Here is a 25,619-nt window from a genome sequence, read left to right on the forward strand (position 1 = left end):
AAATGAGGAACTAAACATTTGGTTGATAAATCTCTTAGTCTTGTTCAGTCTCTGGGTTCTGTCTGTCCTTGTTCTCCTTGTAATGCATCTATTGGGAACACATTGGTTGTTGCTCGTCCTTCGTTTTCCTCACTGCATCCCCCGTGGTGTCATTTAGCACGTTCCTCTGTTCCCTGTGTGTCGTATAAACCGGGAGTCGAGGCTAGACAGGGCTTTTGATGCTGCAGTGTGCACTCAGTCACCGGGGGAACTTGTTACTCTGATGCTAATTCTGACTCAGTGGGTCTGGAGTGGGGTCAGAGAAGATACACTTTTAATAAGCTCCCAGGTAATACCTATGATAGACGCTTGATAAGATTCAGGGATTTTTTTTTTTTTTTCTCTCTTCCCCTTTTCAATAATATTCGATCAGATTCAGGCTCAGTGTTTTGAAGAACAGGTCATGGTACATTCTTCCATCAGGAGGCCCCCAACGTCTGGTTGAACCACTTTTGATGGTGATGTGATTCATCAGGGAGTTCAGGGGTTGTCTGCCTGGCATCCCCTTTATAAAATCCTCATCAGGTTTTCACCTAATGATCTCAGTAGTTACTAATGATCGTTGTCGAGATCTGTGAATTCATTAGAGGTTGTAGAATACCGGACTACTTCTATAGAGAAAGCTTTGTTTTCAAACTTAGCTACCCTGAGGACAGAAAAGGCAAGAGAAAAGCTTGAGTCTTTTCCTTTATTTACAAGTTTTCAGAATAATGATTTGCTTCCCTAGCATCTCTAAAAGTACCTAATTAGGTTTTCATGGGCTTTTTCTTTTTTTTTGGTATCATTATAAATTTTTGTCTTCATAACATATTTGATTAAGTCTCAATCAGTTGTGGCTCTTATTATTCCAGTGCTCAAATTGCCCAGTATTTGGTGAGTTGAGCCTCCTTTAAGTAGGCTTCTGAACCTTTTTTTTAAAATCAACTTTATTATAACTTAATACAGTTAACTGCCACCCATTATTGTGCACAAATCAATGAGTTTTGACAGGTGTATACATTTGCGGAACCACCACTGCAATCAAGATACAGAGCATTTTCATCATTCACAGGTTCCCTCCCGCCCCTTTGCAGTAAATCTCTTCCTCTGCTTCAGCCCTTTGGTAGCTACTGATCTATTTTCTGTCACTAAAGAGCAGTTTGCATTTTTTTTTCTGGACTTCTGTATAAATGGAATCATGCAGTAGATACTCTTTCATACTTGGCTTCTTTTAGCATAATTGTCTGGGATTCATCCACATGGCTCTATGTATCATTATTCCTTTCTATTGCCGAGTCATATTCCAGGGTATGACTGTATCAACCTGTTTATCCATTTACCTGCTGATGGACATTCTGGGTTGTCTCCAGTTTTGGGTTATGACTAATATAAGTGAAGCTGCTGTGCCTGTTCATGAAAGGTCTCTGTATGGATATGTATCTTCACTTCTCTTTTGTGTAGCTGGGAGTATAACCATCAGGTGGTATCATATGTGTCTGTTTGCATTTGTAATAGATTGCTGGCCTGTTTGCCCAGTGGCTGTGCCATTTTGCACTCCCGTTAGCAGCGTGGGGAGGTTTCAGTTGTCCCCCACTCTCCCCGACGTTTGCTGTGGTCAGTCTTATCCATCTTAGCCGTTGTAGTGGATGTGTAAGTGGTACCTGTTTGTGGCTTTCATTTCGTTTTCCTGATGGCGGATGCTGCTGCTCACCTTTTCATGGGTTTGCCGGCCATTTGAATACCTTCTTCTCAGGAAGTCAGTTCAAGTCTTTTGCCTATTTAAGGTGATAATAATAGTGATGATGATGATGATGACGGTCTAGGAGTTCTTTGTATGTTTTTTTCCCATTCCGTGGCTTTTTTGTGTTCTAGTGAAGAAACGTTTGCCCGCTCTAAGGCTACACAGACCTGCTCCTGTGTTTTTAGTCTCATAGTTTTTCTTGTATTTTGAAGTCTTGGGTCCATTTTGAGTCAATTTTGTGTCTAGTGTGAGGTAAGGCTTGTTAGCTTTGTCACGTAGTGTGAGCTCCGTTGTTTTAGCACCACTTGTTGGAAAGACATTCCTTTCCCGTTGGATTGCTTTTGGAACCTCTGTTTGAAAATCAGTTGTCCATGTAAGCACGGGTCGCTTTCTGGGTTCTCAGTTCTGGTCATTGATTAATATAGCTCTCTTTCCCCTATACTGTAGTTCTTAAAATTGGATAGTTTAAATCCTCCAACCTTGTTTTCCTTTTTCAAAATTTTTCTGGCTATTTTAGGTTTTTATCATCCCATTTCAATTTTGTAGTCATTCTGTCACTTTCTACCTCCTGGTATTTTTCTTAGGATTATATTTAATATATAGATCAATTTCAGGAGAATTGACATCTTAATGATATTGAGTCTTCTGACTCGTGCCCATTATATTTCTTTGTTTATTTAGACCTTCTTTAGTGTCTCTCAGCAGGGTTTTGTAGTTTCCCATATTCGGAGGTTTCACATACTACATTAAATTTATTTCTCAGTATTTCGTGGTTTTGAAAACTATTGTAAATGAGTTTTTAAGAAAATTTTTATTTTCTAGTTGTTTGTTTCTCGTATATCAGTTAGTTCAGATCATTTCATTTGCTCAGTCTTATCTGACTCTTTGCTACCCCATGCACTGCAGCATGCCAGACTTCCCTGTCCTTCACCATCTCCCAGACTTTGCTCAAGCTCATGTCCATTGAGACGGTGATGCCATCCAACCATCTCATCCTCTGCTGCCCGCTTTTCCTCCTGCCCTCAATCTTTCCCAGCATCAGAGCCTTTTCCAGTGAGTCAGCTCTTCACATCAGATGGGCAAAGTACTGGAGCTTCAGTTTTAGCATCAGTCCTTCCAGTGAATATTCAGGGTTGATTTCCTTTAGGATTGACTGGTTTGATCTCCTTGCTGTCCAAGGGACTCTCAGGAGTCTTCTCCAACACCACAGTTGGAAAGCATCTATTCTTTGGCAGTTAGCCTTCTTTATGGTCCAACTCTTACATCCATTCATGACTACTGGAAAAACCATAGCTTTAACTATATGGACCTTTGTTGGCAAAGTGGTGTCTCTGCTTTTTAATATACTATCTAGGTTTGTCATAGCTTTTCTTCCTAAGAGCAAGCATCTGTTAATTTCGTGGCTGAAGTCACTGTCTGCAGTACTTTGGGAGCCCAAGAAAAGAAAATCTGTCACTGTTTCCATTGTTTCCCCATCTATTTGCCATGAAGTGATGGCACTGGATGCCATGATCTTTGTTTTTGAATCCTGAGTTTTAAGCCAGCTTTTTTCACTCTCTTCTTTCATCAAGAGGCTCTTTAGTTCTTCTTCACTTTCTGCCATTAGGGTGGTATCATCTGCATATCTGAGGTTGCTGATATTTCTCCTGGCAATCTTGACTCCAACTTGTGATTCATCCAGCCTGGTATTTTGTGTAATGTACTCTGCATAGAAGTTAAATAAGCAGAGTGACAATATACAGACTAGACGTGCTCCTTTCCAATTTGGAACCAGTCTGTTGTTCCATGTCTGGTTCTAATTGTTGCTCCTTGACCTGCATACAGACTTCTCAGGAGGCAGGTCTGGTATTCCTATCTGTTTAAGAATTTTCCACAGTTTGCTGTGATCCACACAGTCAAAGACTTTAGCGTAGTCAATGAAGCAGAAGTAGATGTCTTTCTGGAACTCTCTTGCTTTTTCTATGAAAAAGAATGGGCATATGTGTATGTGTAACTGGGTCACTTTGCCATATGCCTGAAACTAACACACATTGCATATCAACTGTTTCCCAATATGAAATAAAAAGTAAATTTAAAAAGTGTATGTATAGGCTATTCAGGTGTTCTATTTCTTTTTCACTTTTGTAAATTTTTTTCTTTCAAAGATTTTGTCCATTTCATCTAAGTTGTCAGATTTGTTGAAATAAAATTGCTCTTATCATTATTTCTTTCAATTTATTTTTTTGTTGGCTGTTAGTGTCTTCATTTCTTCCTGTTGATCTGAGTACCAATCTACTGTTATTACCCTTCAGTCTGAAGAACTGCCTGTAACATTTCTTGTAGTGTAGATTTGCTGGTTGTGAATTCTAAGTTTTTGTTTATCAAAAAAGTCTTTATTTTGCCTTCATTTTTCCATGTCAGCCCTTTAAAAATTACCTTTATGGAAGTATAACTGACACATAATAAATAGCACATGTTTGAAGTGTATAGTGGCGACATGCACACGCATCCGTGAAACCATCACCAGGATCTGTAACACACCCATAACCTTCACGTGTTTTTGTGCCCCTTCTTAATGCCTCTACTGATGTGTTCCCTGTCGTTAGAAGTTAGTTTCCATTTTCTAGAATTTTTGTGTAAATATGGTCATATGGCAGGTAACTCTTTTTTGCATGACTTTTTTTTTCCCATTCAGCATAATTATTTTTGAGATGGACCCACTTTGCCGTGTATCAGTAATAGTTCATTCCTTTGTGTTGCTAAGCACTATTCCATTTTAAGGCTATTGCACAGTGCACCTTCTTACCTACTGATGGACATTGGGTTGTTTCCAGGTTTCAGTCACTACAAACGAAGCACATGAACAAGCCTTTGTGTGGATACGTGTTTTAATTTCCTTAGGTGTTACAGACTGAACTGTGTTTCCCTGTGCCCTCTGCAAATCCGTAAGTTGAAGCCCCAACCCCTAATGTGACTATATTTGGAAATAGGGCCTTTAAAACCTAATTAAGGTTAAATGAGGACCTAAGTTGTTGTTCAGTCAAGGTTTTTTATGAAATTTTCTTGCTCTTTCTGTGATCCAATGGATGTTGGCAATTTGATGTCTGGTTCCTCTGCCTTTTCTAAATCCAGCTTGTATATCTGGAAGTTCTCAGTTCCTGTACTGTTGAAGCCTAGCTTGAAGTATTTTGAGTATTACCTTGCTAACATGTGAAATGAGTGCAGCTGTGCAGTTGTTTGACATTCTTTGGCATAGTTCTTCAGGCATCCTGTCTATCAGATCTAATCCCTTGAATCTGTCGCTTCCAGTGTATAATCATAAGGGGGTTGATTTAGATCATATAAATGAGGTCCAAGGAGCGAGGCCCTAATCCAAGGGGCTGTGTCTTTTTATTTATGTTTGGCTGCGCTGGGCTTTCCTTGCTGTGCACGGGCTTTCTCTGCTGCAGTCTGCAGCTTTCTCATTGCGCTGGCTTCTCGTGTTGTGGAGCACAGGTTTTAGGCACGTGGGCTTCAGGAGTTGCCTCATGTGGGCTCAGGAGTTGTGGCTCACGGGCCTTAGTTCCCGCACGGTATGTGGAATGTTCCTGGACAGTGATCAGACCCGTGTCCCCTGTATTAACAGGTGGATTCTCATCCACCGTACCGCCTGGGAAGTGCAGACTGGTGTCTTTTAAGACGAGGAAGTTCACCAGAGCTTTCTCTGTGTGCTGCACAGAGCAAAGGCCACGTGGGGACACAGAAGAGAGCACCATTTTCAAGCCAAAGAGATAGGCCTCAATCCCGTTGGCACTTTGATCTCGGACTGCCAGCCTCTGAAACTGTGGGAAAATAAATGTCTGCTGTGTAAGTCTGTGGTACTGTATCATGGAGGCATTGGATAAATACCTGGCAGGGGAATGTCTGGGTCATGTCTGGCATATGTTTAACTTCTAGAGAAACTGTCAGTTTTCCAAATGGTTGCACTCTTACATTCCCACTGACATTGTGTGAGGGTTCCATTGTTCTCTGTTTTAGCCAGCGTTTGGTATGGTCAATCTTTCTGATTTTAGATCTTCTAAAATGTATGTAATGTGTTATCTCACTGTGGTTTTAATATGCATTTCCCTAATGACTAATGGTGTTGAGTGTGTTTTCATGAGCTTACTTGCCATCTGTTTCTTTTTTTTTTTGATGGTCTGTTCAGATGTTTTGCTCATTTTAAAAATCAGATTGCTTTTGTAATACTGAGTTTTGAGTGTTCTTTATATTCAGAACATAAGATGCTTATCACACGTGTGATTTGTAGATACTTCTTCACAGTCTACAGGTTGTATTTTCATTCTCATAGCAGTTTTTTAAGAGCAAATTAAAATTTTTTTTAGTAAAGTCCAGTTTATCAACATTTGTTATTAGTGGTCAATATAAGTAAATTGTATAACTCAAGGCCACAAAGATTTGCTCCTGTTTACTTCCAGGAATTGTATAGTTTGGGGCTTTTTATTAGTCTGTGGTCCATTTTTTATTAATTTTTATAAGCGGTACAAGGTATGGATGGAAGTTAATGGTTTTACAAATAGATACTCAATAGTGTTGCAACATCTGTTGAAAACAGTATCTGTGACTTTATGCCTTTGTGGAAAATCAGATGACTGAATGTATGTAGGTCTTTTTGGTACCGTCTCTTCAATTCTATGTTTCCTTTGTCTGTCTCGACACCAATGCCTATTGTTCTCATTATTGTAATCTTACAATGAGTCTTGTAATCAGGTAATGCAAGTCTCTCAATTCTTTTTCTTTCTCAAAGTTGTTTTGACTATTCTAGCTTCTTTGAATTTACATTTCAATTTTACAATCACTTTGTCAGTTTCTACAAAAAAAAAAGCCTGCTTGAACTTTGAATGATGTTGCATTTAAGCTGCAGATCAATTTGAGGAGCGTTGAATTATTAACAATTTTGAGTCTTTCAATCCATAATCATTGTATATTTTTCCATATAATTAAATCTTTCACATTTTTGTTAGATTTATCCATGTTTATATATTTTTATGCTATTGTAAGAAGTATTTCTCAACTTCAATTTCTGCTTATCCATGGTTAAAATATAAAAATATAGTGGATATTTGTATATTTACCTTGAATTCTGCAACGATGCTAAGCTCATGTATTCTAGTTGCTTTTTTCTTTGTAGATTCTATTTCTGCAAAGACAATCATGTCATCTGTGAATAAAGGCAGCTGAAATGCTTCTTTCCTAATTTAGATGTAATTTCTTCTTTCCTTCTTCCTCCTGTTACCTTGGATTCCCTTGTGGCTCAGTCGGTAAAGAATCTGACTGTAATGCAGGAGACCCAGGTTCAGTTCCTGAGTGGGCAAGATCCCCTGGAGAAGGAAATGGCAACCCACTCCAATATGCTTGCCTGGAGAACCCTAAGGACAGAGAAGCCTGGTGGGCTACAGTCCACGGAGTCACAAGAGTCAGACACAACTCGGTGACTAAAACACTACCACCTGTTACCTTATTGCACTGGCTCAAACCTCTAGAGCAGGGTTGACTTAGAAATGTTGAAAAGAGACATACTTGCCTTATTTCCAATCTTAGAGGAAAAATATTCTTTTCCATAGTTATGTATGATGTTAACTGTAGTATTTTGTTGTTTTTTGGTAGATGCTCCTACCAGTTGGAGGACGTTCCCTTTTATTTCTAGTTTGTTGAGAGTTTTTATTATGAATCGCCACTGGATTTTGTCAAATGCCTTTCTATATCTGTTGAAGGGATAGTGTAGTTTTTCTCTTTTATTGTGTTAATATGGTGAATTTTCTTGAAAGATTTCCAAATATTAAAGCAACCTTGTAATCCTGGGATAAATCTCACTTGATTATGATATATTATCTTCTCTACATAATTTGGATTCTACTAGCTAAAATCTGTATTTATGAGAGATATTGATCTGTTCTTTGCTTTTCATATAATATCTTTGTCTAGTTTTCAGTTCAGTTCAGTTGCTCAGTTGTGTCTGACTCTTTGCAACCCCATGAACTGCAGCACGCCAGGCCTCCCTGTCCATCACCAACTCCCGGAGTCCACCCAAACCCATGTCCATTGAGTCGGTGATGCCAGCCAACCATCTCATCCTCTGTCGTCCCCTTTTCCTCCTGCCCTCAATCTTTCCCAGCATCAGGGTCTTTTCAAATGAGTCAGCTCTTCTCATCAGGTGGCCAAAGTATTGGAGTTTCAGCTTCAACATGTGTCCCTCCAATGAACACCAAGGACTCATCTCCTTAAGGATGGACTGGTTGGATCTCCTTGCAGTCCAAGGGACTCTCAAGAGTCTTCTCCAACACCACAGTTCAAAAGCATCAATTCTTCAGCACTCAGCTTTCTTCACAGTCCAACTCTCACATCCATACATGACCACTGGAAAAACCATAGCCTTGAGTAGACGGACCTTTGTTGGCAAAGTAATGTCTCTGCTTTTTAATATTGCTGTCTAGGTTGGTCATAATTTTCCTTCCAAGGAGCAAGCGTCTTTTAATTTCATGGCTGCAATCACCATCTACAGTGATTTTGTCTAGTTTTGCTATCAGAGTAATTCTGTCCTCATAAAATAACTTGGAAAGTGTTCCTTTCTCTTCAGTTTTCTGGAAGAGTTTGTGTATAATTGTATTATTTCTTCCATAAATGATTACTAGAATTGACTAGAGATGAAATTGGCTTGGCCTGAAATTTCCTTTGTGGGAAGGCTTGAAACCTCAAATAAAATTTATTTAGTAAATATAGGATTATTCCAATTTTCTTTTTCTGTTTCAGTGGCCTTTGGTAGTTTCCGTCCTTCAAGAAATGCATGTATTTCATCAAAATTATCTTTTTGGTATGAAGTTTTTCATGCTATTTTAATTATTTTAAAAACATCTGTATAATATGTAGTGATATCACCTCATTTCTCTCATTCGTGATATTGGTAATTTGCATCTTTTCCCTTTTTCCTCTTATCAGTCTGGATAGAGATTTATCAATTTTGTTGATCTTTATACATTTTTGTATCACTGATTTTTCTCTATTTCTCTTAAGAAATTATCATTTACTTTTTAAACTTTTTTCTTTTCTGCTTAAAACTTAGGTTTATTTTCTTTGGGGTTTTTATTGTTTCCTGCTATAGATGTTCAGTGCTTTTAGTTCTCCTCTAGTTTTGCAGCTTCGTTACACAACTGTTGATACAGTTTTTCATTTTCATTCAGCTAAAAATATTTTCTAACGACATTTTGTAATTCTTCTTGATCCATGGATTGCTTAGGAGAATTTAGATTGCAAATACTTGGGGATTTTCCATATATATATATCTGTTAGTGATTTCTAATTTAACTCCATTGTGGTCACACATCATACATTGTAGGTTTGAATCTTTTTAAATTTATTGAAACTTGTTTGATGTCCTATAACGTGGTCTGTTTTGGTAAAGGTTCAGTGTGCTCATTTTGGACGCTTTTCAATCAGTATTTTTTCTTTTCGGCACAACTCTTATCCCTGTCCTTTAGGAACTCCATTGACTAAAATATTTAGGTTCTGATATTATCTCACAAGTCCCTAAGACTTCACTCATTTTTTCTTTTTAAATTAGGACTTAACTTTTCTTTCCTTTTAATGAATCTATTTATTTATTAACTGTGCTAGGTCTTTTTTGCTTTGAGTGGGTCTTTTCTAGTTGCGGCGGGCAGGGCTACTCTTCGTTGAGGAGCTTGGGCCTCTTGTGGCAGCTTCTCTTGTGGAGCGTAGGACTTGAGGAGTCGCGGCGCACAAGCTCCGTGGTCACGGCACGCAGGCCCTAGAGCGCGGGCTTGGGAGTCGCGGCACGTGGTTGCTTAGTTGCTCTGTGGCACTGGAATCTTCCTGGACCGGGGATTGAGCCCGTGTCCCTTGTGTTGGCAGGCAGATCTGTATCCACTGCTCCACCAGGGAAGTCCTCGTTTTTTCTTAAGGTCGAAATATTTCTATTGATCCTTTTCCAAGTTCACCAGTTCTTTCTTTTGTCACTTCCATTTTGTTATGGTGCTTACCGTATTGTTAAAATATTTTTTTCTGTTCTAAAATTTCTACTTAAAGGTACAAAGTATATATGTGTGTGTGTGTGTGTGTGTGTGTATGTGTGTGTGTATAAGTGTGTGTGTGTGTGTGTATATATATATATATACATATACATATACATATATATATGTATGTATGTATGTGTGTATATATGGGCTTCCCTCATAGCTCACTTGGTAAAGAATCTGCCTGCAATGCAGGAGACCCTGGTTTGATTTCTGGGTCTGGAAGATCTGCTGGAAAAGGGATAGGCTACCCACTCCAGTGTTCCCTTGTGGCTCAGCTGATGAAGAATCCACCTGCAATGTGGGAGACCTGGGTTTGATTCCTGGGTTGGGAAGATCCCCTGGAAAAGGGAAAGGCTACCCACTCCAGTCTTCTGGCCTGGAGAATTCCATGGACTGTATAGTCCATGGGGTCACAAAGAGTCAGACAAGACTGAGTCACTTTCACTTATATGTATGTATGTATGTGTGTGTATATATATATGTGTGTGTGTGTGTGTATTTAATTTCTGGGCTTCCAAATTGGCTCAAGTGGTAAAGAATCTGCCTGCCAATGCAGGAGTCATGGGAGATGTGGGTTCAGTCCCTGGGTTGGGAAGATCCCCTGGAGGAGGAAATGACAACCTGCTCCAGTATTTTTGCCTGAAGAAGCCCATGGACAGAGGATCTTGGCGCGCTACAGTCCATGAGGTTGCAAAGAGTCAGACACTACTGAGCGTGCACTGTACTGCTTATATATTTCTACTTCTCTGTTGAGATCATCTGTCCATTCATTTCAGGGGTGTTTGTCTTGAGGATTAGTATTTAATAGATGTTTATTTGAGGATTTTTATTTAATAGTTGTTTAAATGTGTCTGATAGTATGGGTCAAACATCTGGGTCATTTTGGGGTTGGCATATATCATTTCTCTTTTCTTATGGGTACTGTTTACATTTTCCTGGTTCTTTGCATGTCAAGTAAATTCAGAATATGTTGTGATTTTTAATATTATGTTGTAAGATCCTGGTCTTGTTAAAATCCCATGGAGAATAGTGATTTGTTTGTCCTAATAGGCAGCCAAGCCTGTTAGATTCAGATCGTGAATTCCTTCTCTCCTGTAGGCAGTAACTCTATTTTCAGTTCCATATTCAAAACCTTCGTTATGCTGAACCCCTTAAGGGTTAGTTTCAGACTGGGGCAGCAGTCACATATGTCACTTCTCAAAGCTTTAGCTGTTCTTCTTTGTTGTGTTCCACACACACGTAACTTAAGGATTGTCCTGGGATGCGGTCAGTTCATATACAGAAGCAGAGGATTCGTTCCTCAGCTTGCCTGGCTTCCTGAACTCCCCTTCCTGGCTCTCCTGCCCAGAGATGGGGTTCTTTGAGAATGTTAGCCTGCTGCCTCGTCACACCATGTCCGTAAGTGGGATCCCCTTCAACACAAATTGGCCAGAGAAACTAGATGAAAAGATAACATGAATTTTCCCTCTTCTCCTAGTTCTTCTATTTAGATTTCTTCCCTTCTGGTTTTTAAGTGTTTGTCCTGCCCTGTCAGAGCTGTTGGGGTTGGCATCAGGGCAGGGCTAGGAGAGCAAGGAGATATTTTAAAACTTTCCCCCATATTCTCTGACTTACAAGGACCCATTTTCTTATTCCTCTGGCCAGGATGATAGATTTATTTCAAAATTTTTGCTGTCCATGTCTGCTATGTAATTCCTTAATTCAGTCTGTCTGTGGGACAACATCAGGAGTTAAAAGGCCAAAAAAAAATAAAATAAAATAAAACCCCAAACAAACCCCCAGTGCCCCCCTCCCCCCAAAACTAAAACAAAGACTAGAACCTTACCTGTCGTACTGATCTTTCTTCAAATTTCAGATTCCCTCTTCAGCCTACCAGCTGTTGTTTACTTTGCAAAGTCTTCAGGTAGCTGCTTCTTGGATTGTGTCCAGAGTTTTTAGCTGTAATTTATGAAAGAGAGTGAGAGGCCCTAGTGGGTTTGCTCCATTTGGATTTAAAACTAGATTTTGTTCATTTTAAAAAATTCAGTCTTTTTTCTTTCCAGTATGTTTCGAAATTTTCAGTTGCTGTGTCTTCTAGCTCTGTAACGTTCTCTTTCGCAGTGTCTCATCTGATGTTAGCCCCGTCTGGCGCACCCTTCCCTCAAACATTGTGTATCCACCACTAGAAATTCTGTGGGGCTCCTGTATCCTCCACGTCTCCTCTAACCTTGGCCAGTCTTCCCTCTGCCTTCTTAAACCTAGGTTACGTGTAGCTGTAATGGGGCTCCTGTATCCTCCGCGTCTCCTCTAACCTTGGCCTGTCTTCCCTCTGCCTTCTTAAACCTAGGTTACATGTAGCTGTAATGGGGCTCCTGTATCCTCCGTGTCTCCTCTAACCTTGGCCAGTCTTCCCTCTGCCTTCTTAGACCTAGGTTACGTGTAGCTGTAATGGGGCTCCTGTATCCTCCGCGTCTCCTCTAACCTTGGCCCGTCTTCCCTCTGCCTTCTTAGACCTAGGTTACGTGTAGCTGTAATGCCTAGTGTGATGCCTTCTTTGTCACCTGTGACTCTTGTGGGTTTCGTCTGGTTTAGAGACCAAATCTGAGTGTGGTGTTTGCTCATTGTTTCTTGGCTCCTTCAGACAGAGCTAGGACATGTTTTTCTTTTTAAGAAAAAGCATATCATTGTTTATGCTGATTTGTCCAATTCAGATTTAGCATTACAGAGCTTTTCTTTAACTTCTTTATTTTTATACATTTTCTAATCTCTTTTATACTGAAAAATTTTATTTTTCTCTGCCTTAATTCAATTTTTATGGTATGTATTGACACTAGCAATGTAATGACTGCAAACAGTGTGATATTTCTCACAGTTCTTTTTGTTCGCAAAGTATATCCAATTAAGATTTACCATCAAATTACTGTTTTTCAGTTTATAATGTGTATCAACAGAGGATCTACCTTCAACTACTGTGCTTTCGTGTCTTTTAAAATGAATCCTATTTGTGTGGTTAAGCTACTAGCTCAAGATGGCTAATTTTATTTGCTTAATTTTGCTTTCACATTTTAGAGTCTGCCTTTTAATTTTGTTGTATAATTTTATAAAATATGGACATGGTTCTGGAGAAGGGATTGGATAACTACAGCCCATGGGCCCAATCTTGGCTACACTGTTTTTGTATGGTCCTTGAGTTAAGAATGGTTTTTACATTTTTAAATGACTGTAACACACATCACACACACACACACACACACCACACACACACACAGAGTGTGCAACAGTGCCTAAATGTAGCTTCCAAGCCCTAATATATTTACTGTCTACCCCTCTGTAGGGATCCTCTGGGTTCTACCTCCAGCCCCGAATTCCCCAATCTGTCCTCTCCGGTTCAGAGGCAGCCTGACTGATTTATTTACTTACTTAGTTTCTGGTTTATTTTCTGCTGTTTTTGTGGAGGCAAACACAACCTTTCTGCCCTGTTTTTCTCTGCCTTGGCTCTGCACTGAGCATTGTCTCCTGGGGGCCGGCCCACAGCGGGCCTCACCCTCTCTCAGCACTGCACACAGCATTCAGAACACGCCCTGGACTGCCATCTATTTAACCGGTCCCTTCTTGTATATTTGGCTCAGATGGTAAAGAATCTGCCTGCAATGCAGGAGGTGTGGGTTCAGTCCCTGGGTTGGGAAGGTCCCCTGGAGAAGGAAATGGCAACCTACTCCAGTATTCTTGCCTGGAGAATCCCATGGACAGAGGAGCCTGATGGACTACAGTCCATGGGGTCGCAAAGAGTCTGACACGACTGGGTGACTAGCACGTTTTGTACATTGAGTCATTTCTGCTTTTTTAATTTCACAAGTGGTGCTGGTTTCAGCAGCCTCATGCTTCTGTTTTCTGGGATTTGCTGCTGTAACTTGGGGTCAGTTCCTACAAGTCGGGGTGCTGGGTTATACATGTTGCCGAGTAATAAGGCATATGCCGTTTTGCTTGGTGTTGCCCAAATTCTCTCTGGGGGGACAGGACCATTTTACATTTCTGTCAGCAGTGTGTAGTGTAACTAATGCCCCACAGCCACGTAACAGAGTGTGTTGTCAAACTTTGGGATCTTCTAATTTGATAAGAGATATCTCCATGTAATTTTAAAATTTTATTTCTTATGAGCAGGATTGAAGGACCAGTTACATTCCCTCTCATATGAACTCTCTGTTCATTTCTTTTGCCCATTCTTCTGTACAGCTATTGGTCTTTTTCATCGATTTTTAGAAACTGTCTGTGTATTAGGGACTGTTAAGGGCAGGGACCTATAAATTGGGGCTTCCCAGGTGGCTCAGTGGTTAGGGATCTGCCTGCAATGCAGGAGACACAGGTTCTATTCCTGGGTCTGGAAGATCTCCTGGAGGAGGAAATGGCAACCCACTCTGGTACTCCTGCCTAGAGAATTCCATGGACAGAGGAGCCTGGCGGGCTACAGCCCATGGGGTCGCAAGGAGTTGGACATGACTTAGCAACTAAACAAGAACAAGACCTATAAATTTCAAGTATCTTTCCCATCTGTCTTCTTTATTCCTCTTAATTATTGTTTCTCATTCCATGCAATAGTGTTTAGTATTGTAATTAGTGTTATTTTCATGTAAATTTCATGTAATTTCATGTAAATTTCATGTATCTGTCTTTTTTATTCCTCTTAATTATTGCTTCTCATGCCATGCAATAGTGTTTAGTATTGTTATTACTGTTATTTTCATGTACTCAGATTTGCCATCTTTTCTCTCGGTGCTCTGGCCTTGGAGCACCAGCCAGGATAGTTTCTCCTAGTTTCAGGTTGTAGGAAAATTTAGTCATACTCTCTTCTCATATTTGTATAATTGCTTTTTGTCTTTAATAGAAATTTCTGATTTGAAAAAAATTACCCACAGAGCGCTTTTGGCGTACACTGTCCCGTGTGACCGGCCACTTTCCCTTGTGTGATTCTAAGCCACGGAAAAGGGCCCTGTGCTCAACTCTCCCGCGTGCCTTTGTGCAGAGACTTGTCTCGTCTTAGAACCCGAAGAGACCAATATGTTTATTCTCAAGCGGAAGGAACTGAGGTTTGGGGAGGAGGGGTTTGTCCAAGGACCCGCAGCCCCATCCCGGGGACAAGCTCCGGCTGGCCTGGGGAGAGGATTATGATCAGCTGCTCTGTGTTGGCTGCTTGGCCAGTCCTGTCACCATCCTTCCCTCCCAAGCCATAGGTCCTGCTGTTAGTCCCACCTTGCAGGTGTGGAGACTGAGGCCTGGAGAGGTGAGTTGCCTGTCCTGGACCAGGCAGCTAGATGGGCCATCATGCTCAGGTACCCGGGCGTCTGCCGGAGAGCTTGGCCCTCCCAACTCCGGATGTCTGGCGATGCCGAGCATGCATGCACTGAGCGCCACCCCACCCCCCTGCCGCGGCCTCAGAGATCCTTGGAGGTTGAAGTGTCCTTGTCTCCATGTCAAGGGCCATGGAGGGGCCTGTGATGGACTTCGTGATACCCAAGGGCCGGCATGCTCCTGGCAGCCAGAGGCCACAGGTCGCAGCTTTTCAACTTGTCCTTTTGTTCATTCATCCATTTGCGTAGCTGCTCACTCACTTATCCTTCATTCAACACACCTTCCTGCCGCCTGCAGTGGGCAGTCCCAGTCCTGGCCAAGGATGACCAGACAAACAAACAGGAGCACCACGTCCTGCGGGGTGGGCGGGTGGCCTCGGCCGTCCTGTGGGGCCCAGAGCAGTGGCTCCCTCGCTGTCCCTAAGGGCCTGGGTGGGAGGAGGGGAGCTGGCTTCCCCAGCCCTTCCTGTCTCTGGGATCCAGCGCTGAGTAGAAGCTTGTCATCCAGGCCAGTCCCCGGGTGGTGACGATTCGAAACCAGACACGGTGAGGGCAGGACTGCCCTGGGCACACAGTGAGTCAGCAGGCCAGACCAGAGCCTCACCTGTCCCCTCCAACCCCACGCACCTCGGACATGGCAGGGGCCCCTGGAAGGGAAAGCTGAGCCTTCAGTTGAATCCAGAGCAGCCCAGTTACCCAGGATTGTCTGGTGGGTCAAGCAGACTTTTTAAAGGGTTATCCGGAGGTTTTCATTGCACTGAATGTGTCTTGATCACGTCTTCCTTTCCTCTCAGAGCTGTAGACTCTTGGCCAAATGTCTCCAAGCGTCTGCTGATGGAGGCCCGGGTTGCCAGAAGAGTCTGAGTGAGGCTCCCCTCTGGATCCAGCTAGTTAGGCCCGTGTAGCGCCATCCCAAGGCTCCTGGGACAGGACGCACCAGCTGTCGGTGTAATTAAGTTCGCCATAAAACCCACCAACTAGACGCACAAATGACTTCCCTGCTCTTTCCCGGGGCAGGAGCAGTTGGGAAGACAAGTCAATCATATTCAGCGGCCATCACTCCAAAGGTCAGCCTTCCACTTAGAGCAGCGTTATTGGCAGGGATCACCCATAACACGGCTGGTTTCCCGGCCGTTGGATTTTACGACACCCTAATGAATTGGGCCATTTCCATGCATTCTCAGGAAGTGTACAGAACAAGGGTTTTCATTCTCCTGGAAAAGTTTGTCTTGGGGAGGCAAGGTGGCGTGTTGGTGGGCACGCAGGTAGTTCTGCAAGGGTCGGCTGAGCACTCCGGCACTTCGCTCCTCCGGGCTTCGACGCCGCCCTCCGGGGTGAAGCTTCCTCCCATGTTGGCAGGAGATGAATTATCTGATGCTCCCGCCGCCCTGGCTGGCGCTCCGGGAGTGGTCCTCATACCCCATCCTCTCCTGGGTCAGTGCATTTCCTGAGTGCGTGTGGGGACTGAGGTGCTGCTGCTGGAGATGGTCCCCATGCCCACGGGCCTCACGGTTGTGCCCACCGATGGCCATTCTCCATGGGCCGGTGGGGCTCTGGGGGGCTGTGTGCCCCCGACCCAGGAGGAGAAACTCCTCGGTGCACTGGTCACGTCCAGGCTCATGAGTTGGGTCAGACTTACTCCCCCCCTTGCTGCCCCGGCCATCCTCAGCCCCCTGCTCCTCACCTGGATGCGGTGATGGCGAGAGCTTTAGGAAAGGGGGCAGGAGGGCATGTAGCCCCGACGTGGCCTCAGGGTGGAGGTGTCGGGTGGCTGGTGATGGGGAGGGGGGGTGTAAGCGAAGGGAGAGGCGTGGCCCCACAGATGGGCGGGGCCGTGGGTCGGGAGCCCCAGTGATGTGACGGCCTTGCTCCCACCCCTCCCTGCTCTTCCCACCAGAGCAGGTTCCAAAGCCTGTCTTGAAACAGCTCTGTGCTTGGTGAATCGGGATAGCATGTCCTCATAAGGGCAGATGTTGGGCACTGAGGCCGCGTGCCCTGTCCGCTCACAGGCCCTAGACCGCTGCCCCAGCTCCAAATGGGCAGGCCGGAGCATCCGTCTGCAAAACAGCTTCTGTGCCCCTCCTGGCTGGGAGTTGGAGTGTTCCTTCTAGCTTACACTCCAGGAGACTCAAGGCTGCCTGGGAGGGCAGGGCAGGCCTGCGGGATCCTGGTGCAGGGAGAGAGGAAGGGATGGAGGCAAGGAGGCGGGCAGCCCCTTGCTGTCTGGGGAGCAGCCGCACAGTCTGGCCTGGGTTCCAAGGCCTGCATGGCCACCCTCTCTCTTCTGCCCCTGGGCCACTCCTCAGGCTCCAGGGGGCCTACCCAGAAATCACACTCACTGGGGACTGCTCCTGAAGAGGCTCAGAGAAGGTACTTGGTGGCCCACCCTCCTCCCATCAATTTGTCCCAACATTTACCAAGTCAGGACTTGGCCAGCAGGAGGCCTGGATGGGCCCCCCAACCCCCGGGAAGCATGACGCCCTGGCCCTGCACCCTTGAGCAAATGCCTGCATCTCTCTGAGCCTCAGTGTTCCTCATCTGGAGAATGGGTTACAAAATACCCCTCTGTCTAAATTGGATTTATGGAGTGCTGCATTTCACGTGAATTTGACTTACATATGTTTGAAAGAGGATGCTACCATATCTAGGTCTGCAACATTGGCAAGATTTTAAATTTCAGTTTTTGAAATATGTCAAGACAGCTGGTTTCCCAACTGGCGGCCGAGGTGCCGGAGAGCTGTGTTTGTGCTGTGGCCACGTGGTGGCGCCCTGGGAGCTGGTAAACAGGCCGCCAGGCCTGGCAGGCGGGCCCAAGGCGCTGTGCCCACAGCCTGCTGCTCACTATTGCAATTTAAAGTCATCCTGGAGTTTGTTGCACGGAGGTACTTGTTGACCCTGGCGCTGGGACTCCCACCCTGCCCCTAACCATCCCATTGTTGTAGAATGCAAGGTTCATGTGATAAAATGCTCTGAAGAAAGCGGAACAACGGCTTGATACTAAATTGCGTTACTTTAGAGATGGGAGAGTGTGGAATGTTGGCGATGTTGTAAGAAAGAAAGAGTGTCTTTAAAGGTAGCTAATGTACTGTGATTCTGGCTCCATGAGCTGGAGACTACTGGCTCCCATGTTGCAGGTACCACTCCGGGGGCTACAGGCCCAGGCCTTGAAAGCTATGAATTGTCGGACTCTTCAGAATCAAGAGCACAAAATATGGCCCGGGTTTTGGTGGGCAGCACATGACGGTGCCCTTACGTGCCCTTGGCCGGGCGTGGAGCCCTTCCCTAAGCTCTCCTTCATTGGCCCCTGCTGCTCTCTAGGGGACCAGTCATGAGGCTGGGGGGCATCTTCATGCCTCCCTGGGCCCATGTGCCAGTTGGTGTGGGAAGGGTGTGGGCATGGAGGACATCCACGGGGAGAGGCAAGGCGTGGAGTTGTCAGGGAGCAGGGCCCGAGGGAGACAGACGTGTGCCTGCTGGGGGGCGGGAGGCCCCGGAGGTCTCCCTCCAGCAGCCCCCACACCCATGCTTGGGCTGCTCATTCTGGGAAGGGGGGGTCGTGTCTTCACATACTGCCCTCCCAGACCCTGCAGCCCACATGTACTTGGCGCCCCCCCGGCCCTGCCTGTGGACTCTGGGGGCCCCACTGTGACGGGTGCCCACTCTTGCAGGTGGTGAGAAGCTACAAGGCCACCATCCAGCAGACCCTGGACATCCTCTTCCTCCGGGAAGGTTCCGAGTTTCTGAGCAGCACAGATGCTTCAAGCCGGGACTCTGCCGACCGCACCATCATTGCTTGGGATTTCCAGAGCTCCGCCAAGATCTCCAACCAGATTTTCCACGTGAGAAACCCTGTCATTGGGCCTTGCTTTCAGGTTGAGCCCCAGCCCCAGGTGCATCCATGTGGCCCCCAGGCTGTCTGGGGTCCCAGGTCGCATCCTGCAGAGGTGGTTCAGCCAGCAGGAGCTTTGGAGGGAGAGGGCTGCCTGAAGTCTGTAGGGTTGGGGGAGGCAACGTGCAGGTCCAGGCCTGCCCGGAGTGCCTAGCATGGGCTCCCGGATCGGGGTGACTCCCTCGCGGGCCTCTCACTCGCTCTCTGCCCAGCACTGCCAGGCCACGGGGTAAAGGTGTGGGAAGCAGCCTCATTCACGCCCACAGGAAAGTGGCTGTCCACCCCGAGACAACCCTACTCTAACCCTCCCCACCCCAGCCAGCCTGCGGGTCCACCTGAACTCTTGCTCAGTAGCCTCAACAGGGGCTGTGACTCAAGGGCTGGAGCCCAGACCCTGAAGGTGTACCAGCTGCGTGAATTAAATTCCTGCTTCCACCACCTACAAGCAGGGGCCCAGGCCCAGTAGTTACCCTCTTTGACTCTCATTTTTTTTTCCCCTTAGAAAATTGAGGATGAGAATATTTCTTGCCTCATAGTGTGGTTTTGAGAATTAAAAGATGTAGATACTTAGGCCAGCACAGTGCCAGGTGCAGGGAGTTCTTGATAAATACATTACCTATCATCACCATCACCGCCACCATCACCACCACCACCATTACCATCACCACCACCATCACCACCGTCATGACCACCATCCACCACCATCACCATCTCCACTCTTATCACATCCTCACCATCATCACCATCACTGTCATCTTATCATCATCATCATCATCACTACCATCATCCCAACCATCACCGCCATCACCACCATCATCATCATTGTCATCATCACCACCCTCCTTATCACCTCACCTTTTACCATGACCACCATCATCACCATCATTGTCATCACCATTATCATTATCATCATCACCACCATCATCCCAACCGTCACTACCATCGTCACCACCATCCCCTGTCACCACCATCCCCACCATCACCACCACCATCAACACCATCCACCATCACCACCACCACCATCCCTACCATCACCACCATCACCACCATCTGCCATCACCACCATCATCACCGCCATCATCCCAACCATCACTACCATCGTCACCACCATGCACCGTCACCACCATCATCACCGCCATACACCATCCCCACCATCTCCACTCTCCTCACCATTCCCACCATCATCATCATCCCCACCATCTACCATCACCACCATCTGCCATCACCACCATCATCATCATCCCCACCATCTACCATCACCACCATCTGCCATCACCACCATCACCACCATCATCACCATCTCCACTCTCCTCACCATTCCTATCACCACCATCCACTATCACCACATCATCACCATCCCCACCACCCACCATCACCACCATCACCATCCACTATCACCACCATCATCATCATCATCCGCCATCACCACCATCACCACCATCATCACCATTTCCACTTTTATCACATCCTCACCATCATCACCATCACTATCATCTTATTATCATCATCATCACCACCATCATCCCAACCATCACCGCCATCACCACCATCCCCACCATCACCACCATCATCATCATTGTCATCATCACCACCCTCCTTATCACATCACCTCTTTTACCATGACCACCATCATCACCATCATTGTCATCACCATTATCATCATCATCACCACCATCATCCCAACCGTCACTACCATCGTCACCACCATCCCCACCATCCCCACCATCACCACCATCTGCCATCACCGCCATCATCCCAACCATCACTACCATCATCACCACCATCCCCCATCACCACCATCCCCACCATCCCCACCATCACCATCTGCCATCACCACCACCATCACCACCATCATCCCAACCATCACTACCATCATCACCACCATCCACCATCACCACCATCCCCACCATCCCCACCATCATCACCGCCATCATCCCAACCATCACTACCATCTTCACCACCATCCACTGTCACCACCATCACCATCATCACCGCCATACACCATCACCACCATCCCCACCATCCCCACCATCACCATCTGCCATCACCACCACCATCACCACCATCATCCCAACCATCACTACCATCATCACCACCATCCACCATCACCACCATCCCCACCATCACCACCATCATCACCGCCATCATCCCAACCATCACTACCATCTTCACCACCATCCACTGTCACCACCATCACCATCATCACCGCCATACACCATCACCACCATCCCCACCATCACCATCATTACATTCCCCACCATCACCATCACTACCATCACCATCACTACCATCATCACCATTCCCACTCTCCTCACCATTCCCACCATCATCACCATCCCCACCATCACCATCACTACCATCACCACCATCCACTGTCACCACCATCATCACCATCCCCACCATTACCATCACTACCATCACCACCGTCATTACCACCATCCACCATCACCACCCTCATGACCACCATCCACCACCATCACCATCTCCACTCTTAGCACATCCTCACCACCATCACCACCACCATCCACCATCACCATCATCACCATTTCCACTCTCCTCACCATCCCCACCATCACCACCGTCATCACCACCATCCACCATTGCCACCATCAATACCACCATTCACCATCACTGCCACCATCACCACCGTCATCACCACCATCACCACCACCATCCACCATCATCACCATCTCCACTCTCCTCACCATTCCCACCATCATCACCATCCCCACCATCACCATCCCCACCATCACCACCATCATCCTCATTGTCATCACCACCACCATCATCTTTTAAGATTTCAAGTTAGCTATGGCTAATCTCTTTGATGCTGCCACCCAGAATTTAAAAATATATATCAGATGTACGTTGGAGTAGGAAATGGCAGCCCACTCCAGTATTCTTGCCTGGAATCCCATGGACAGAGGAGCCTGGTGGGGTGCCGTCCACGGGGTCCCAGAGTCAGACACGACTGGGCGCTCAGCAGCAGCAGCAGGTGTGTGTATGCACCATTTCCCTCTCCCTGTTTTTCTGTTTTTTTTTCCCCTGGTTCTTAAAGGATTCTAAGTGGCCCTGAACAAACCTACCTCTAGACCTTCACTTCAGAGTTCTAGTTCAATGCCATGAGAAAGGCAAGCCCTGGGAGGGGGCCGGAGGGGTGTGTCTGGCCCCTGGGGCATCCTGCCTCCGCCGGCCCTGCGGAGACCAGAGAAGCGAGTGAGGTGGATGCGGTGCTGCGTGCCCGAGCTGCAGCCCTCCTAGAGGCACACCTCCTCGCCCTGCATGCTGGCGCACAGGCGCTCCGCCTGGAGCCTCACGCCAGGAGCTCATGATGAGGTCGCCGTGCGCCTCCAGCAGCACATTAGTCTGCGGTTCCAATTGCTCCCAGTGTCGCCCTTTGAATTTGGGCTCATTTAGAGGCTGTGGCTTCAGGACATCACTTAGAACACGGAAGGACAGGTGTAGTGCAGAAGGGCGCTTTTAGGGGTGTTTCTGTGTGACTCAGTCCATTAAGCAGCGAGATCTCTCCTCCTGCTCGGAACCCCGTGTGCACGCATTTATCTCCACACTTGGCCAGTCACTTCCTTGCTCACTATGTGTTCTGGCAGCTCTGGACCCTAGGCTGGGCTGGGGCTCCCCGATGGCTCACTGTGCATGTGGGGAGATGGGCGTGTGGATTTGTTTTCTGTCGCTGTGTAACAGATTACAAAGTAGCATAAACCCAATGGCTTAAATCAATAGAAATGTGTCCTTTCAGTGATGGAGGCTGGAAGTGTGTAGAAAGTATCCTGCGGCTGAAATCAAGGTGCTGGCGGGGCTCTGTCGTCTGTCCTTTGCTCCTTCCAGCTTCTGGTGGCAGCTGGTGACCCTTGGCTTATGCTGTGTCCCTCCAGTCCGCACGCCAGCATCCTCAGATCTCTCTCTGCTCTGTGTTCATGTCCCCGCCTCTGTGTGTCTGGTCTCACTCTGCCTACCTTTTCTATGGATGCCTGTGATTGCATTTAGGGATGCAGTAATGCAGGGTAACCTTTTCATCTCAAGATCCTTAAGTTAATCCCTGCAAAGATCCCCCTGCTTTTTTTAAAAAACACAGATGGTGACACAGGTCCCAGGAATTCGGACATGGAAGTCTTTGGGGGGACATTTTTCAGTCCACCCCAAGGGCCAAGAGGCAAGGAGCGTAGGTACCCCTAGAAGCTGGAAAAGACAAGGGAACAGATACCCCCCAGAGACCCTAGAAGGAGCAGAGCCCTGCTGGCATCTTGATTTTAGCCCAGGGAGACCGTGTCAGATTCCGCTTCCAGAAGTGTAAGATAATAAATGTGTGCTGCTTTTAACCGCAAAATTGGAGGCATTTTGTTACAGCAGCAACAGGAAGCTCGCAGCCCCCTGAGCCGAGGTCTGGGCGGGGGGCTCGAGGCCCCGGGAGCAGAGGGTGGTGGCGGGCCTGTCAGAGGCAGGAGCCCACTGGGGAGCCCGCCCCACCCTCTCTGAGCCCTGCTGTCTCTCAGGAGAGGTACACCTGCCCCAGCCTCACCCTGCACCCGCGGGAGCCTGTGTTCCTGGCGCAGACCAACGGCAACTACCTGGCCCTGTTCTCCGCTGTGTGGCCCTACCGGATGAGCAGAAGGCGGCGCTATGAAGGGCACAAGGTACCCCATCTTGTCCCGTCCCCCCGGGGGTGGAAAGTTGTCCCACGCCCACGCCGGCAAGGGACTTGCAGTCCCCAAGAGCACAGACCCTCCGTCCAGGCAACCTGTGATTTCTGTTTCCTGGGTGACCCCATACCGTGTGGCCTGATGTCCACTCAAAGCCCTGGGCCACATCTGGCCCTTCCCTGGGCCCCAGCTGCCAGACAGGGGTCTCCTGGATTTGTTGGCTTACATGGACCTGGGGCTGGGGGCCCCTTTGCATCGGCCTCTTTTCCCTGTGGGCCGCCCCGAGGGCACAGGCACTAGGGATCCACTGCCCGTCCCCGTGCTAGAGCTGTGCTCTCTGGACCCACGAGAGCCACCTGGTGACACCGGCCTGGGCACAGGGACCCTCGGCTCATGGCAGGAGCTCAGCCGCCGGCTCCGGGCCCCGGCTGCTCCTCCGTGGGAAGGGCCGTGGGGCCGAGTGCCCTGAGCCCCGCTGTCGCTCAGCTGGTTGCTCATCCTCTGCAGGTGGAAGGCTACTCAGTGGGCTGCGACTGCTCCCCGGACGGCGACCTGCTGCTGACGGGCAGCGCTGATGGCCGGACCCTGGTGTACAGCTTCCGCACTGCCAGCCGCGCCCGCACACTGCACGGGCACACGCAGGCCTGCGTGGGCGCCACCTTCCACCCCGTGCTGCCCTCCATGCTCGCCACCTGCTCCTGGGAGGGCGACGTCAAGATCTGGCACTGAGCCTCACGATGTGGAAGCTTCCCAATGCCGGCCGGACGGGCGGGCGGGCGTGTGCGATGAGGGGGGTCTGAGGTTGGCTTCAGGGCCAGGCTTGGATGGATGCCGCCTTCCCATCCGCCGATCCTCAGTGTCCTCATCTGTAAAATGGGGGCGAAAACCTTGTGTCTCAGGGTTCCGAGGACTATGCGTTAGCAAAAGCACCTGACGGGTTGCGGGCGATGCTCAATAAATGTGAGCGTTTTGCTATTTCTTAGGTTGTTTCAGTGAAAACACACATCGGCAGCTTCTCTCACCTCCCTTCTCGCGGGCCTGCTGGAGCTCGGAAACAAAGGGCAAGTGGGGGCTGGAGAGGTGGGGCTCTGGGTCCTAGGTCTGCCTGCCCCCCGTCTCATAGGGTCTGCTCAGGCCCAGGCGCCTCCTCCCTCCTCCAGAGCATGGCCGGTGGGGTCCCCAGGTTTGCCTGAGCCCAGGGCCCTCCGCACTCCTCCTCACCCTCTGCCCGAGGAAGTACATCTGCCTGGGGAGACAGAGCGACATGAAGAAGCAAGGAGCCCTTGAGGATCCCCACAGGCTGAGGAGCCCTAAGCCCCCTCGGGATCACGATTGAGCTGTTACCCCAGGAGCCCAAAGGTCCCCTGATGGGTGAGGGGGTGGGCCAGAGGTGCCCGTCTCTGGACAGGCACGTCCCTGCAGTCCTGGAAGTCTCCCTGGAGGAGGCTGACTGCGAGCCTGTGAGGAGGGTGTCCTGGCAGGGGGTTAGCGAGGAAATGCAGGACCTGAGGAGGAGGCCACAGAGGCAAGCAGTGCCCAGCTGGCCTCTCCAGCACCGGGGTTCCCCATCTGGCTCTGCTGTCGGTGTAGCTGAGAGCGAGTCCCATTTCCTCTCGGAGCTGCAGTTGCTCCCTCTGTGAAGCGGTGTCAGAACCCAGCCTGCAGGCCTGCTGTGAGGGTCCAGGAAGGTCAAGTGTGTGGTGGGTGTTGGCACCCTGGGAGCTCATCTGGGGATGGGGATTGGGCAGATTGGGAGCAGCCATGAAATTAAAAGATGCTTGCTTCTTGGAAGAAAAGCTATGACAAACCTAGACAGCATATTAAAAAGCAGAGACATTACCAGCAAAGGTCTGTCTAGTCAAAGCTATGGTTTTGTATGGATGTGAGTTGGACCATAAAGAAAGCTGAGCACCGAAGAATTGATGCTTTCGAACTGTGCTG

General features: G+C 47.4%; 1 protein-coding gene across 5 annotated transcripts in view; it reads left to right on the forward strand.

The window, feature by feature from the left end:
- WDR25 (WD repeat domain 25) overlaps positions 1-24,653 on the forward strand; it is a 149,451-nt gene extending 124,798 nt beyond the window's left edge. For all 5 annotated transcript variants that reach the window (XM_059879078.1, XM_005222205.5, NM_001206428.1 and 2 more), the window contains 3 exon segments: positions 18,800-18,970; positions 23,532-23,672; positions 24,186-24,653. In XM_059879078.1, the coding sequence (XP_059735061.1) occupies positions 18,800-18,970; positions 23,532-23,672; positions 24,186-24,407 (534 nt within the window). In that variant the 3' untranslated portion in view covers positions 24,408-24,653.
- The last annotated feature ends 966 nt before the right edge of the window (positions 24,654-25,619 follow it).

The sequence above is a fragment of the Bos taurus genome, chromosome 21 (genome assembly GCF_002263795.3).
Source record: "Bos taurus isolate L1 Dominette 01449 registration number 42190680 breed Hereford chromosome 21, ARS-UCD2.0, whole genome shotgun sequence".
Lineage (NCBI taxonomy): Eukaryota > Metazoa > Chordata > Mammalia > Artiodactyla > Bovidae > Bos > Bos taurus.